Source organism: Bombina bombina, chromosome 2 (genome assembly GCF_027579735.1).
Source record: "Bombina bombina isolate aBomBom1 chromosome 2, aBomBom1.pri, whole genome shotgun sequence".
Classification (NCBI taxonomy): Eukaryota; Metazoa; Chordata; class Amphibia; order Anura; family Bombinatoridae; genus Bombina; species Bombina bombina.
This window is the reverse complement of record NC_069500.1, coordinates 1,221,366,516-1,221,384,718: the sequence shown is the minus strand read 5'-3', so window position 1 is coordinate 1,221,384,718 and position 18,203 is coordinate 1,221,366,516. Positions and strand designations below refer to the sequence as shown.

The 18,203-nt window shown below is 35.7% G+C and overlaps 1 protein-coding gene across 1 annotated transcript in view; it reads right to left on the bottom strand.

The window, feature by feature from the left end:
* Positions 1-18,203, bottom strand: part of LNX1 (ligand of numb-protein X 1) — a 327,123-nt gene that overhangs the window by 146,610 nt on the left and 162,310 nt on the right. Inside the window, exons 3-6 of the mRNA XM_053703967.1 lie at positions 14,187-14,431; positions 10,597-10,752; positions 8,830-9,032; positions 107-478 (exon numbers count right to left, since the gene is read on the bottom strand). Coding sequence (XP_053559942.1) covers positions 107-478; positions 8,830-9,032; positions 10,597-10,752; positions 14,187-14,431 — 976 coding nt within the window. The remainder of the gene's footprint in view (positions 1-106; positions 479-8,829; positions 9,033-10,596; positions 10,753-14,186; positions 14,432-18,203) is intronic.

Genomic DNA, 18,203 nt, shown 5'->3' with positions numbered 1-18,203 from the left:
CTGTACAAAGAAAAATTCTTATTTTTTCCTATTTGTTTTACCAGCCAGAAAAGCAATCAGTCAATGTACTCTTAGGTCTGCTATAAGATATTGTACTGTAGCTCACCTGTATTAGCTGGGCTGCCATTTCTGGAGTGGCATTGCGCACATCATGACCATTAATTGCTAAAACCCGATCATTCTCCTGCAAATACCCATCACGAGCTGCAACGCCTCCTTCCAGCAAGTCAAATATGTATATTCCAGGTTCATCTCGTTTACGGACTAGCTTTATTCCCAACTGCACGTCATGGCTGCTCTTGCTAAGCACAACATGAATGCTGTCTTCTCTTGTACTGTGGGGCTCAGTGGAGATGCCATTGCTCCGGCATTTATATCTTTGTTCCCTGAGTACAGTGAGCCTCAGCGTAGGAGAAGGCTGTCTGAGAATCGTGAGTGCATAGTTATGAGGCACACTGCTAATATCTATGCCATTTACCTGAAAGACAGATGACAAAAAGCAACACATGAAATACATGTGGAGTAAACATTGTCATATCTGCAAAATCAATTATATTACATTACAATAACCCCCTGGCTGCAGGGGGGGGGGGGGGCTACTCACTTGTATGTGTCCATCATTGTATTTATCTATCCATATATACACACATACATAGATACAAGCATACGCATATCCCTAACTTACACCAAAGAAAGCAAAGCCTTCTCTGACAGCCAATTGATTAAACAATAGCTGTGGATAGGTAATAATATTGGGATTATACACATGCTCAAAGAAATATTGTAAATTAAATAAACATGAAATTTCAAAAGTTCATAATCTGGAGGGTAAAGAACATAATTTATATGTAAAATAACGTATTAATTAAATGTAGTAACACAGCTCTTATAAAGTAACATTTGACTGGGAAATGAATGTTACTGATAAAGCACATGTACAAATGTGAGATTGGCTGATGCATCATGATTTTGTTGAAGATGATAGCTGAATTAATGAGGATTTAAACCATTGTATTATGTTTGACATTATAAGTACTTCCTATTAAATGCAATGAGTTGCTTGGCCTTGGACTTATGCTACCTATTTAAGTACAGAATAATGAGCCAGTGCCAAGTGACATGCAGTACCTTAACTGTTTACAGGCAGATTAGTGCAATATTTTTTCTGTATATTTAGTAACTGGATAGCAGATTTTCAATGTCTACAAAATACAAATACAAATACAACATATAAAAACAGAAATCACACACACACACGTGCATTTTCTCCCCCTATAAAATTCCATTCTGAGCCTAGGTTCATTCATGCTCCTTCCAGTTATTATTACCCTAGTGTGTGTACTTATAAACACACACAAACATTAGATTATCATGTTTATTTACCTTTTAAAGCCCAGAACATAGTAAAAGTCACCTATTAAAAAGGTGATTGTTATTTATATGGCAATCACCTGCTACCAAAAGGGGCATGAGACCCCTCATTTGAAAATGGGTAATTTACTCTTTCATGTGGCAGGTATTTTGTAAGTGTTGTATCTATTACCTGATTGCTCTTTTAGGAAAAATAAAATGGGTATTTTGTTTATTACTCAGCAAACATGGACTGAAGCAGATTTAAACTCTTTTGCTCTGGAAGACATTGTTAAAAAAATTCTTGGCCTTATATTTGCCTTGTTTTATGCCGTCATATTTTCCTATATAATATATTATTTGGTCTAACCTCTTTCAGACAATTGTTTAAGTCACAAATATTATCTTGTCAGCAAGTTTGGTACAGATACAAAACAGGTCATACACAGCATACTAAAATGATTACGAAAAACATTTTAAATGCTTAAAACAAGTCATGTTAAAAATTATGAACTCTAAATCTAAAATGTTGTATGCTATGAACTTCATTTTGTATTTCAGCATATTTTGTCAAACTACAGATATGACAAATCATTTTACAAAGCTTTGGTTGTATCAAATATGAGTATATTATATTTTCTTTGTAAGTTTGATGAACTGGGGAACAGATTCCATGACAAACCTAAATATTCCATTTATCTGATACTTTTTGGATAGGATACGTATTGTATTTGCTATTCTATGTATTGAGTACAAAGCAAATATATTCCTTTCTTGAGGATGTAATTTAATTTTTTGTAATTAATATCTTAAATCATATATTCTAATAACATTGAGATGCTGAAGTATTTATTACATTTAAACCATTAGCGCTGCAGAATCTGTTGGCGCTCTACAAATAACCGATAATAATTTGAACCAACTGGAACCTTCAGCTGCGGAGAATCCGCTTTAGGCTACTGGCATATAAAGAAAACTGAAATGTAGTTTAGCTCCTTCATACAGCCATATGATTTATAGGCATATATACACACAGAGAGAGAGAAGTGCACTCGCAGCAACGAACAACCAGTTCAATACCATTGTTAGCCTGTTCTATGGTGATTTACCACCTGGGTGTAACTTCTTTTAGCCCAGTAATGCTTTTCACAGAGTAGAACTTTCCTGTAGTATAACAGTCTGATCCCGCCTATTACGGTCAGTCCAGCACTGAAATACCAGGCAATTCCTCTCTGAACAAGGAACACAGCAACCCCAGATGATCATTTCAGCCTTCATTGGGCCTTGTTAGTGAGGTGTAGCAGTATTCCTCTAAGCACACTATATATATATATATATATATATATATATATATATATATATATATATATATAAAACTCATTGTGTAGTTCATTAACAAATCTAGACAGGCCCAGAGGCTTGTTTTCCCACAGAAAACCTCTGCATTGCTTCCAATGCAGCAAAGGATTCTGGGTAAGATATGCAAATTAAGTACATAATGACACACCTTTTTATTTCAGTCTGCTATTCAGCAGCTTCCCTTTACGCCAAAGTATCGCTGTTCACACAGCTTATAAACTTAGCTAGGGTTAGTGCAGTGATTCATAACCATCCCAGGACAGGCTGTTTCGTGGTTTTTGCCACTCATCAGCTGGGAGAAGGTTAGAATCACTGCTGGGCCTCTGGGCCTGTCTAGATTTGTTAATGAACTAAACAATTAGTTATTTTTTCTATATTTTGTGCATAGTGGAGGATTTTAAACTCGCCTTTTATCTCCGCCTAATTTAAAATGTTTTTATATATATATATATATATATATATATATATATATATATATGTATATATATACACACACATCTATCTATCTATCTATCTATCTATCTATATATATATATATATATATATATATATATATATATATATATATATATACATACATATATATATATATATACATACATATACACATACATACATACATACATACACACATTTATATATATATACAGTTGCAAGAAAAAGTATGTGAACCCTTTGGAATGATATGGATTTTTGCACAAATTGGTCATAAAATGTGATATGATCATCATCTAAGTCACAACAATTGACAATCACAGTCTGCTTAAACTAATAACACACAAAGAATGAAATGTTGCCATGTTTTTATTGAACACACCATGTAAACATTCACAGTGCAGGTGGAAAAAGTATGTGAACCCTTGGATTTAATAACTGGTTGAACCTCCTTTGGCAGCAATAACTTCAACCAAACGTTTCCTGTAGTTGCAGATCAGACGTGCACAATGGTCAGGAGTAATTCTTGACCATTCCTCTTTACAGAACGGTTTCAGTTCAGCAATATTCTTGGGATGTCTGGTGTGAATCGCTTTCTTGAGGTCATGCCACAGCATCTCAATCGAGTTGAGGGCAGGACTCTAACTGGGCCACTTCAGAAGGCGTATTTTTTTCTGTTTAAGCCATTCTGTTGTTGATTTACTTCTATGCTTTGGGTCATTTTCCTGTTGCAACACCCATCTTCTGTTGAGCTTCAGCTGGTATACAGATGGCCTTAAGTTCTCCTGCAAAATGTCTTGATAAACTTGGGAATTCATTTTTCCTTAGATGATAGCAATCCGTCCAAGCCCTGATGCAGCAAAGCAGCCCCAAACCATGATGCCCCAACCACCATACTTCACAGTTGGGATGAAGTTTTGATGTTGGTGTGCTATGCCTCTTTTTCGCCACACATAGTGTTGTGTGTTTCTTCCAAACAACTCAACTTTTAATTTCATCTGTCCACAGAATATTTTGCCAGTACTGCTGTGGAACATCCAGGTGCTCTTGTGCAAACTGTAAACATGCAGCAATGTTTTGTTTGGACAGCAGTGGCTTCCTCTGTGGTATCCTCAAATGAAATCCATTCTTGTTTAGTGTTTTACTTATTGTAGATTCGCTAACAGGGATGTTAGTATTTGCCAGTGACTTTTGTAAGTCTTTAGCTGACACTCTAGGATTCTTCTTCACCTCATTGAGCAGTCTGCGCTGTGCTCTTGCAGTCATCTTTACAGGACGGCCACTTCTAGGGAGAGTAGCAGCAGTGCTGAACTTTCTCCATTTATAGACAATTTGTCTTACCGTGGACTGATGAACAGCAAGACTTTTGGAGATACTTTTATAACCCTTTCCAGCTTTATGCAAGTCAACAATTCTTAATCGTAGGTCTTCTGAGAGCTCTTTTGTGTGAGGCATCATTCACATCAGGCAATGCTTCTTGTGAAAAGCAAACCCAGAACTGGTGTGTGTTTTTATAGGGCAGGGCAGCTGTAACCAACACCTCCAATCTCTTCTCATTGATTGGACTCCAGTTGACTGACATCTCACTCCAATTAGCTCTTGGAGATGTCATTAGTCTAGGGGTTCACATACTTTTTCCACCTGCACTGTGAATGTTTACATGGTGTGTTCAATAAAAACATGGCAACATTTCATTCTTTGTGTGTTATTAGTTTAAGCAGACTGTGATTGTCTATTGTTGTGACTTAGATGATGATCAGATCACATTTTATGACCAATTTGTGCAGAAATCCATATCATTCCAAAGGGTTCACATACTTTTTCTTGCAACTGTATATTCCAAAGAAAGATTGCACTCACAGGACTTTTCAGACAGTTAAATCACTTTTAATGTAACATTTTCGGGGACGTTATCCCCTTCATCAGCATGTAAACTTTACATTAAAAGTGATTTAACTGTTTGAAAAGTCCTGTGAGTGCAACCTTTCTTTGGAATATAGCACTATATCATTGTACCCAGGCAGGTGACTTCAGGTGGGTCGGGCTGCAGAGTGGTTTAATATATATATATATAGTGCTGCAGAATCTGTTGGCGCTCTACAAATAATCGATAATATATATATATATACACACACATATATAAAATAAAATAATTGTACTTAATTCTAATCTATAATAACATTTTTACAAGTGTCAATGGTTAGTAGTTCTTCCAGGTGTAATGATTTAGCTCACAGAACTGAAAATGTTAACTAACCTATCAGCACGTGACCCTGACCTATTTAATACAGAATAACAAGGAGCACACAGTGCATTAGACACAGTGCGAATATATCTTAACAATAAAACATTTTGTCAAGGTGGTGGATTATCATTTACATTATTGCTAGTTATACAGCTTATTTTTCTCCAGAAAGGCTTATCATTACTTCATTGTTCGATACAGAACAGAACTTATGGTACAAAAGTTCAAATGTATATCTATGAAACATGGTTAAAAGGGCATGGCAGACTATTGCTTTTGTAATTTTTAGAGTGACAATTCATATATTTTGTGCTGCATTAAACAGTAGGGAGCATATTACTGTTTGGTTAAAATTAAATTATTGTGTATTCACAAGTTAATTTGATGTTTCATATGATATATTATTGCATTATTACTAGGATTTGAAACACGGTATTAACTTTGTTTGGTTTATATGATATCCCTTAGCACTGTTATATAGTTTATTAAAGTATATGGTAGTTGTGTACAATTTTATAATTATTTCAAATATAGTGTAGTATCATAGAAAAAGAAGAGATGCAATGGCACTACACTAATGTCTATCGGGAATGCCCTATAAATAAACATATTGGTTTAAATATTTGGGGCTAGAGTGCTGTGCATGTGGAGAAAATGTTTTACAAAAAAGGTCAGAATGATCTCGCCAAAAAAAGGCACATAGTAGCACATCTGTTTCCCTGTTATATCACATTAGACCTTGTTGCAAAGATAGGCCATAATAAAATATAACTTTTATTGAGATTGATTAAAAATTAAAGAAATTTAAAAACACAAGAAAGGCTCTATAACCATACTCATGGTTAAGTCAGTGGTTCTTTATAAATAGTTAGCATATGACTGAGTCTGTAATATAAATGATCTATCCAGATATGGAGTTTGGTAAGCAAATAGTTGGGTTTTTAACTTAAGTGTTAATATCACCCCCCCCACACACACACACACACACTGTAATTAGTTGGTGCCATGGGAGCACTACAAAACCACCAAAAGAAAATAGTATAATACCTACAAATAGCAAGGCCTACAAAGGCACCCAAACTATGGCCAGATGCTCACCAATGGTTTTTGTGTGGAAAACAGACATCAGTGATTTGTTATCGAAAATTCAGTTCCACACTTTTTATTAGCTTATTAAGAATATCTATTTGTACCACATTTTGCCCATTTGAGTATTACGGTCTAATGAAATTCACATCATAAATTAATTTCCTATATAATATTCTAAGTAAAAATGTGAAACTAATCTAATTTCATTTTGAGATATTGGACTTCATGTACTAAGCAGTTGAGACAGCTTTGGAGCCCTTGTGGTGTAGGATACTGATGCTGAACCTGCTTACTGCACGTTAACAAGCATCTGTTATACATCACATTAGTTAGGGGTGATTGACAGGTTTGTATGAGGGCAGGAGCCAGTGCTGCCTAAGGAAATCTTTGTGCAATGATGACTACAGGCAGAGGACAAACTGTGACCACTGCCTGCTTGCCACAAAAACCCTGCTGCTTGGGAACCATGTTCATCCATTACTCAGTACATGGAGCACATTATTTTTGTCATAAATGTCCTTATAAAGTAATGTGGCCCCAGGCTAGTCCTGTAATTGACTGACCCTCTATAAGAATAAGCACCTGTACCAAGCAGTGTATTAACTTTGTTTGGTTTATATGGTACCCCATAGCACATAGTCATATAGTTTATTGCAAAATATGGCAGTTGTGTACAATTATATAATTATTTCAAATATAGTGTAGTATCATTAGTATTTAATTTACAAATAGCAAGGCCCACAAAGGCACCCAAACTATGGCCTGCCGTACACCAAAGGTTTTTATGTGGAAAACAGATAAGTAAATTGTTAGCAAAAAATTCAGTTCTACGCTTCTCATTAGGTAATTAAGAATATAATGTTAACTAAAAATGCAATACTAATCTGAATTTTATTTTGAGATATTGGACTCCATGTACTAAATAGTGGGGACTGCTTTGGAGCCCTTTTGGTGCGGGATACTGATGCTGAACCTGCTTACTGCAAGTTAACAAGCATCTGTTATACATCACGTTAGGGTTGATTGACAAGTTTTGCTAGGGCAGGAGTCAGTGCTGCCTAACCAAACCCTTGTGCAATGATAACTACAGGCAGAGGACACACTGTGACACCTGCCCGCTCGCCACAAAGACAGGTGGACAGGTTCCCTAGTTGGGAACCATGTCCATCCATCACTTAGTACATAGAGCTCATAGTCCTCGACATAAATGTCCTTATAATGTAATGTGAGTAGTACGGTCAAATGAAATTCACCATCATAAAGTCTTTTTTTTTTTTAACTAATTACTAATCTAATTTCACTTTGAGACATTGGAGTCCATGTACTAAGCAGTAGAGACTGCTTTTAAGCTCTTGTGGTGCAGTCCTGTCATTGACTGACTCTCTATAAGAATACAGCAGATTCAAATTAAAGCAACAGCACCTCCATTATGCATCAAAAAGATCTTTTAATGGTGAGACATCACAGCATACGACAACGTTTCGGTCAGCAATTACTGACCGAAACGTTGTTGTATGCTGTGATGTCTCACCATTAAAAGATCTTTTTTGATGCATAATGGAGGTGCTGTTGCTTTAATTTGAATCTGCTGTGTTGATAGGGGACCTGTTCAGGGTCCTTGCAACGTGCACCTATTGGACTGTGAGTGCTGGGCTACATTTGTTGTGTTTCTCTATAAGAATAAGCACCTCTAGCATAAAATAACTGTTTCTATGTTTTTATGGGTTTTACTTTTAATACTTCAAATGGTTACTTTACTTTTTTTGTCATGTGCTTTGTTAACTATCATTTAATTCACCGACCTGAATCTGAATGTACACATTGTTCTTTAACGCTTTGGCTGCCAAAGATGACTCAGGGGCATATCTATCCAGCTTCGTATGGAGCTTGACGCCCCGTGTTTCTGGCGAGCCTTCAGACTTACCAGAAACACAAGTTATGGAGCAGCGGTCTCAAGACCGTTGCTCCATAACCTGTCTGCATGCTCTGAGGAGGCGGATTCAGTATGATCGGATTGAGTATGATCGGGTTGATTGACACCCCCTGCTGGCGGGCGATTGGCCGCAAATCTGCAGGGGGCGGCGTTGCACCAACAGTTCACAAGAGCTGCTGGTGCAATGCTGAATACGGAGAGCGTATTGCTCTCTGCATTCAGCGAGGTCTGTCAGACCTGATCCGCACTGTCGGATCAGGTCCGACATACCTTTGTTAAATAGGCCTCTTAGTAATGTATTTTACTAATGTATTTCAGCTTTCACTGCAGCAATAGTGCAGAAGACATTTTATGATACCTATCTGACTATGCTTTAATTGGTAAACATGCTCTTTCCATGTTAATGCATAGTTCTTACCTTTAAAATCATATCCCCAGGAAGTAACCTCCCATCCCGTGCAATTAACCCATCTTGATAAATATGTTGTATGATGATGTTGATCAAAGGGGTTTCACTACCACCTACAATCCTAATTCCAAGGTTCTCTGTTGGTTCTGAGCGAGTGATCTTAATGCAGGTGATTTCTCCATCTGGAATAAGGTGATATTGTCTTGGCAGTGCTACAACAAAATAATGGCAAATAGTTAATCTATGTGCAAGAGAAAAATAATACATTTTACACAAAGCATACAATAAAAACTTTTTTTTCCCCAATTCCTCCCTAATGAGTGACCAAGGCTCATAAAAACAAACTTTATTTTATACATTTAAAATCAGAGTGATGTAATAGGGGTAAAAGTAGAAACAAAAATTAAACAAGTCCCAAACTTTAGGCCAAAATCATCAGTCCCTCTCTTCACATTTAAAAAGCAGCTAACACCTCATTGGTAGAACATCAATAAATCTAAAGTATCTGACAAAGAAAACAAATCGACTCTTTGGGGCATATTTATCAAGCTCCGTACGGAGCTTGATGCCCGTGTTTCCGGCAAGCCTGAAACAGAAAGTTATGAAGCAGCGTTCTAAAGACATCGCCAGAAATCAACTCGATCAAGTTGATTGACACCCCCTGCTAGCGGTCGATCGGCCGCAAATTTGCAGGGGGGGGGGGAGGTTGCACCAGCAGTTAACAAAAACTGCTGATGCAATCAAAAATGCCGAGAGCGTATGCTGTCGGCATTTATCAATGTGCAGCGAACATGATCCACAATATTGGAGCATGTCCGCTCGCACATAAATAAATAGGCCCCTTTGTGTATATTAATGAAATGATAAGGTATATAAGTATATTTATAAGTATAAAAGGGGTAAGGCAGAACATGGTTTACATTTCTTTGTTCTCTTAAAGGCTTTCTTTCATATATGAATAAACTATCATATGAGATGACAGTTTTTTTAGATCATAGTACAAAGTGATGTAATATGCATTTTGTATGACCAACAAAGAACCGGGCAATAAACATCATTCAGATAACAGGCGCCCTCACTTTTTTGTTTAGTAGAGCACGGTTTGTCCCTGGTGATATACTCCAGATGTCCTCAATCTCTAAGGCACGATCTGACCTCCCTTATTATCATACCCACATGTTGATCCTGACACTAGGTACATGTAATTAGGTATACAATGCATGTACTGCAGGGGAGTTAATAAAACCTTTTATCTGGAACTGCTCGTGTTTCCCTATGGACTCAAAAAATTCTGAAATATTAATATAAATCACAAGCTTTACATCTCAAACCCCCACAACAATAAATACTGTTACATGTAAATCAATAGCTCCAAGGTAATCTGCTAAGTAATCAAGTTTTTTGGAACAAATAATTTAAGCAAAACTAAAATTTACTTCTTTAGAAATTAATATTTTGGGGCATTTGACTTACATTGCCCAATTCTTGCAGGTAATGAGTGAAACTTGGTGTGGTAGTAATTTTTTATGACACGACACTTGGACCCTCATATGACATACTGTACATAAAAATGGAACTTGAACTGAAAGTCCCACTAAGATGTGCAGCTAGCAATAACTATTGCAAGCACATTGGGCCAGAGGTTATGCAGGTGACCCATGACCCCACCGCAGTCCCCAATGATCATTGGGGGGGGGTAAACACTGATACTGGATTGCCTTTCTGTTCTCAAGTGATACGATGAGGAAGAATAAAATAAATAACAAGGCAACAAACCTAATGGGTCTTCAATGTTATTTGCATTTTGTAAATTCTCTCTTTCTCGGTCCGCAGATTGAGAAACGGCACTCTTTGTTCTTCGAAGTACACTGAAAGCTCGGTTCAGCTTTTTGAATGAGACGCTCCTGACTGTTGAACGTTCAAAAGGTCGATCTGAAAAATAAATACATATATATATTTAGACAACTAAGTATTCTTTTGAAATGGTATTCCCTGCATGAGTGTGAACCTGAGTATTAAGTGTGAAGACAAGTATATCTTCAACTCTTTATATAAAATGGCTATTTTTTGTTTAGACACCACTATTAGTATCACCAACCAGGAGAAAAAAATAAAAAATGTTCATTGTTATAATCTTGAGGAATTAATTACAACTCCAGCACTCAAGGTGGTTTAACAGACCAAGATTTGTGACCAGTGTTCAAGACTTTGATGCAGCTTGAGAAACTGCACCAACAGTCACAGGAGCTGCCCTCAGGCAATTGTGTAAAAAAGGGAGGTGCTTGTGAGTTAGGGAGAGCAAAGTTAGATACAGCAGCCAATAAAAATCAGATCAGCGTATATTATTAGACATTTGCCTTTTGTATGCATTTGTTTTTCTATTCAAATAATGAGGGTTTTTGACACAATCTTGACACTATTGTTTGCCAGAAAAAAACAACCCCTCAAGGTCTGCAACAGGAAATGTTTAGAGAATATGCCAGACGTTGCAGAGAAAATTTCAGCTATTGCCATGGAATTTTATAAGTATCAATATCACATTGTGTTTTGCATCTGCAGTGTCATTTTATTACAATTTTTACTAGGTATCTTAAATAGATTCTTTCAATATCATAATTTGTAATAAAATAGGATTTTTGCAGAGCAATTACTTTAGGATTATTAAGCAACACAAGTTTTTACTGTGTATTTGTATTTCAAGTCTTCATTTATTTAATACTATTTTTAAATGACAGTTTTTTTTATAAGCCCTATGGTAATGAATGTATCACCGTTGCATACTTAATAGGACAGTCTATTCCAGAATTGTTATTGTTTAAAAAGATAGATAATCCCTTTGTTACCTATTTCCCAGTTTTGCATAACCAACACTGCCCCCTTATTTCAGTTTTTTTTGACAGACTTCTATATTAACCAATCAATGTTGACTCATAAATAACTCAGCGGGAGTGAGCATAATGTGATCATCTATATGAAACACATGAACTAGCGCTGTGTAAAAAATTTAAAAATCTGTCAAAATTGAGGCGGCTTCAATTGCTTACAAATTAGCATATGAGCCTACCTACATAGGTTTAGCTTTCAACAAAGAATTCCAAGAGAACAAAGCAAATTTGATGGATAATAAAAGTAAATTGAAAAGTGGCATGCCCTATCTGAATCATGAACGTTTAATTTTGACTTGACTGCCCCTTAAAAAGCAGGAAACCTTTAGAGAATTCCAACAGGAGTTTCATAGCAATGGTGAGATTATTTAGAGAATCTCACAAGCCCTGAGAGCTTTAGAGAATTGGGCCCTTGATTATGCCTTCTTTAGAACATTATTAGGTCAATCAAATATTCAGTTGCCTGTACTCAAGTAGAAAAATTCTTATAACCATACTGTACGTGCCATTTATTCATGGTGCATGTATATAATCTATTATTGACTGTGCTGTCACTACAGCCATATTCCTTCTGTACTGAAACAGAAAAGAATCTTGTAAAGCAATTTACAGTAAAATGAATATTTAGAATTTATTGTTCTTTTTGTTATGCTTCAAAAAGACATAAGAAGCCCTCAGTCAGCGGTGAAAGTATAAATAAACCTATAAATGTATTTCCTTGTGTTAATAAAAACAAACAGCATGATATGGAAGCCACATATCAAAAGATAAAAGTAGAGAGAGAGAAAAAAAAAAAAGGACATCATGTGTTAACCCAGAAAAAACACAAGAATTTGTAAAGATTCTTTGCTGAACCATTAACTATTTATTTTTTTGTGCTTTTATTTATTTATTTTTTGTATCAAGCTCCCTATGATGGTGTTTGATTTTATATGAAGAGAGGAATTTAAAATTTTGTTTATACTACAAACTCTTGAGAGCCTTTTTGCCTTTTTGTTACTGTCAAATTTGAAACAGTGGACGAGGTTCTCAATCCTATTCACTTTGCTTCAGAATTGAGAAGACAGTCATGTGACATTGCAGTGTACTATCTGATGAGCTGATGAGGTGTTTGTGACATGTAGATTAAGAAGACAACAGAGATATGATATTCCTACTGCCTTAGAATTCTACACCATTAATAAATCCCAGAAACGTCACATTTATTAAACCACTTGATTTGAAAAGACCAATGAGTGCCTTCCTTCTGTTCTGTGAATACTACCTGCTGGCACCCTGGCTGATGATTAATAGGTAAGAGTGCACTATACTTTACTTTATATACTATATATTAGGGCTGCACGATTAATCATATGCAATTTAAAACCACGCTTAATTGCCGCGATTTTAAAACCGCAAGGAGTCGCAATTTTTTCCTACATAAAAAATTCCTTTAGAAGTGGCTGTAATGCATTGATTTATTTGTGATTTCTTGCAAACCAGCACCATCTAGTGGTTGCTTTTAGCACACATTTGTAAAATGGCTCTTTTACTTTCACTTTCTGTTCTCATAAGCAGCCGATCAATCTAGAAATCTAAAAGCAGAGCCCATGCAGGAATGAAGAGCAGAGAAAGCCACTTACTTATATTTCCCCCTAGGGACGTCTGCAGTCTGAAACTTAGGGTATGTAAACATTATGGAACCCCCCACACAATCTCCTGCTCTCTGAGAAACGGCTTAAATACATAGCAGATGCAGTAATCCCCACGGCTGCCAAAAAGGCTAAAAATGTAGTTCCCTCTGCTGCTGGGTTAACTTAACTGCATTTACAATGTATTTTATATCAGCAAGGCACAGCATTTCTGAATGGAGCAGCCCCCCACCCCTACTGCTATATGCCTGTAATGGATTCCTGGACAGGAGCAGGGCTCATTTTCAGTCAAATTAAAATGTTTAAAAAAGAAAAAATATATATATATATATATATATATATATATATATGTGTGTGTGTGTGTGTGTGTGTATGTGGCTTACACTGCTTCATTTGTTAATCATACCACTGTCCACAGTTAGAAAGACTGTCCAAGAAAACATGACAATGTTGTGTGTCATAAGACCTAATAACTGGCTAGTGGCTACTATTTAATCACATCACAGGCAGCAAGTTTTATTTTAACTATTTTGTGGTTTGTATTTTTATGCTCCAAGAGTGTATTGGACATTGAGAAACATGTACATTAAGATTCTGTAGTGTTAAATAAACTTTAGAATGCAAAATGAAGGTGTTATAGTCATTTATAAGAAAATTGCGATTAAATCGCAATCGCGTTTTTTTTGCCCATATCGCCCGGCCCTACTATATATATATATATATATATATATATATATATATATATATATATATATATATATATATATATATATATATATATATATATATACACAATTACTTTTTAAATCTTATATAAATAATAAGATGAGATTGAAGTAAAGATCCTTACTTCTGTTCCTGTTAATTCTGCAGTGTTCTTCAGATTCACTTCTCAAATGGCTGTCTCCTCTGGTGGGACTAAATGCAAGGTTATCTTGGCCTGAATCCTCATTTACTAAGGCAACAGCAGCTGAAGACAGTTCAGGAGACACTGCGGCAACAGTTAGGTCCAAAGAAGAGCTACAGTCTGGGGAGCTGTCCTGTGACCGCCTCTTACGCTCTTTTGTAAGGCCATAATGTGAGGCTCCTTTACATCTAGGAGGAAGGTTAAATATTATTTACCAACAAGATTGTATTATACAGTACACATATGCAACAATATTCTCAATTTAATTGTGCAATGAAATGCAGTCTTAATCTATACTATTACAATGAGAATTTGTACTTATTTGTTACAAAACTATACAAAAACTATAAAAAGCGTTGTTTTGTGCTTTATAACACAGGAGTCTAGTAAGACAAACACAATTTGTTGTCCACCATGAAAAAACTTTTGTTGACACAATATTTAAATACATTGAACCTGATGTTTGAACTCAACTTTTCTTCTATTTTATTGTAAACTTTCACTCTCTTTTTCCAATTTTTTAATCTCCTCTCCTTAAAACCTATACTAAAAAGCTGCACATGTTTCTTGTTCTGAAAATTCCTCATTTTCTGAACTCTGCTCATTATTCTGCTTCTCTATTCAGTATCAAAATATGAAATTACCCCTTCAACATCACAAATCAAATTTCCCAATTTAAACAATAATTAGGTAATTTTGATAGAAAACTCAAATTACAATGATGGTTTTAATATGAGAAAGTAAAGACAAAATTAAAAAGAAAAAGTCATTTTTTTTTTTTTTTTTAATAATAGCAAGCTTAGGTCAGCGAGCCATATCTGTTCTTACAGCCAAACAGAGAAAAGGTAAAAGACATGAAGATTTCATAGTAAGAATTGTCAATGAATTAACTTTTTTAGTAGTAACAGAAGAAACAATATCAGTTAAGTTACCAACATACAAATATTGGGAAAGATTACATTTTATTTTTATAGCTTTTAAATGTAATTAAAGGGATAGCAAAAAACATAAATCATAAGCTGCATGATAAGGTACCTCCATATCTGAGAAGTATTGTGCAATGAATAACACAGCTTTATTTTGGCAACTGTATATTGTATACTTTCTCTTTCACTGATTTCCCTGTCCCCCAGAACAAAAAGAACCCTTGCTAACCAATCACAAAATAATACACAAAATACACATATATATAGTATTTAAAGCATGAATTATTGTTTGCACATGTGTAGTTAAAGAAAAAAAAATGTGGTTGTTCTGTCCTCTTTTCTAACCTTTAGGTGGTTTAGCACCGATTCAACTTTATAATAATCATTTGACAGACTGACCATGTATCCCTTTCTAATACCAATTTAATAGCTAAATATAAATATATATTTATGCATACACAGTAATATTCACACCTACATTACCTAGTATAGCCACTGCTACTGCAAATAATGCTTTTCCTATTGTGATTGTTGATGCAAAACTGATAATCAACCTTAAAATAGTAAATAAGGGGATGAAAAAAATTGTTTACAGAAACAGTATTAACTCACGCCCCCTGGGAGAAAGTGGAGCAAGCACAAATTACAGATGTGCTTTACAAGAAAAGGCAGCAAAAAATAAATAAATATATTTTTAATCATTTAAAACTGCCAATCCCTTCACTGGTTTCCTCAAGCCTCTAGAATGAAACACAATAAATATCCTGACCGTAACATTCAAGGCAATAACACTGCTCCCCTATATCTCGGGACCTCTTCTCCAGATAATCTTCGCTCCGCTCATGACCTCCTGTTCTCTTCTCTTCCTCTCTTGTTACCTCCTCACATTCCCATCTACAGGACATCTCTAGAATGGTCCCTAACTTGTGGAACTCTCTTCCTCGCTCCACAAGACTCTCCCCTAGTTTACAAAGTTTTAAGTGCTCTTTAAAGACTCTACTGTTCAGGGATGGATACAATGTAAGCTAACTTTTTCTCACTTGGTTTTCTAAACCTTTTGTCATCCCCCTGAACCCCCTTAGTATGTAAGCCTATAAGCCCAGCTGTCTTGTAGATCACCTTCATGTAATGTGATCTACAACAGTTGGCAAATCGTGGCTGGGCTCTCTGCACATTTGCTTTATATAAATGTTACCTTTGCATATTATATCCGTTTACAGTGATGTGGAATCTTTTAGTGCTCTGCCAAGACATGAGGATAATTATAATATTTAAGGGGACATAACACAAAAATTGTTATTGTTTAAAAAGATAGATAATGCCTTTACTACCCATTTCCACGCTTTGCACAAACTACATGATTATATTAACATACTTTTTAACCTTTAAATCTCTACATTTCTGTCTGTTTCTAAGTCCCTAAAGGCAGCCTCATTATTATTATTATTCTTTATTTATAAAGCGAACAACAGATTCCGCAGCGCTGCCCATGGGTACAAGGATAACAGTACAATGGAGAAACAATACGGTAAGACAACATTTTACAGACAAAAACAGGGGGAATTGAGGGCCCTATTCTCGTGGGAACTTACAATCTAGCCTCATGAGGACATGCTTTTGTATTTGCTTTTCACAACAGGGCATGCTAGTTCATGTGAGCCATATAGATAACATTGCTGATGCCCGTGGGTTCTAACAAAACAGTCAATATATGATAAATTTAAAGTCATGTGATCAGGGAGCCGTCAGAAGATACTTAGAAACAAGATAATCAGAGAGGTACAAAGTGTGTTCATTTTCTGTGCAAAACTGGGGAATGGGTAATAAAGGGATTATCTATCCTTTTAAACAATAAGAATTTTTGAGTGGACTTTCCCTTTAAACAAAAAAAGAAAAAGAAAATAGTGCTCAGCCTTTATAACAAAAATGTCTCTATACCAAAGTTTCTTATGTTGGAGGGGATTTTTAGCAAATAAAACTCATTAAAGGATTTACATCAAGTTTTAAAAAGTAATAATGTGTTAAAAGCTGCATTTTTACAAAAAGGATCTGAAATTACTTGTGCTTATTATTGAATCTATATTAAAGCTAATTTTCATGGTGATAACTTCTATTGACCTAAAGTTTAGAACAAATGCTAACAGATATTGTATGATGAGATTTCAAGATTAAAGTGTGTTCAGAATACACAGAAAATGACATTAAAAAACTGCTTGGCCCCCTATGAGATCTTTAATAACAAACAGACGACTACACTGTCAGATGATTAATTATAAATATTCAAAAGGAGCTTTTTACAGCAAACACATGCTTACCAGTTGCAAGCTATCAAAGCCACAGTTGAGAACATATTTATTACACATTTTCAGATTTGTGACAAACTTATTTCATAGTAAACAAAGGCTTCCTTTCTTTAGTTATCTTGTGTAATTACACATGGCAGCTGTTTCTATCCAAAATGTTGGATATCTGCAAATTATTTAATGCAGCTTATTAATATAAATGTATAGATTTCTATATAAAATATGCATATGTTTTGCACCAGTAAAATGTGTCATACGTAGGACACAAAGCAATATATTAAGGTATGGAAATTGTTTTTTGTTCAAATTAAAGGGATAAATATACACACACAATATCTACATATAAACATTAGTTTCTCTCAGCCTGTCAGTAAAAGCCTGTAACGTTTTCTAGCCAATCAGCATTTTGAAGTGGTGGGGTGCCACTTCCACCACTGCTGGTCGCAGCCAGTGAACCAACATGCCGCCCCCCTCTGACTCTCTAACGTTACTGCTGGTGGTGGTGGAAGTGGCAGAGTGTTGCACCATTGCATGTGCTGTTGTGGCTGCTGCCACTGATGTTCGTGTGGCTCCTGTGGTAACTGGGGAAGGAAAGGGTTTGCAGCTGCACTTTGAGGGGACAGGGCCTTCTTGGCTGAATTATTTCTCTGCACTTTTTGTTTTAAAATTAAAAAGAAATGGTTGCTACCAGCAGATTATATGTCACATGTGTAGTGAAGTGAAATATGCTT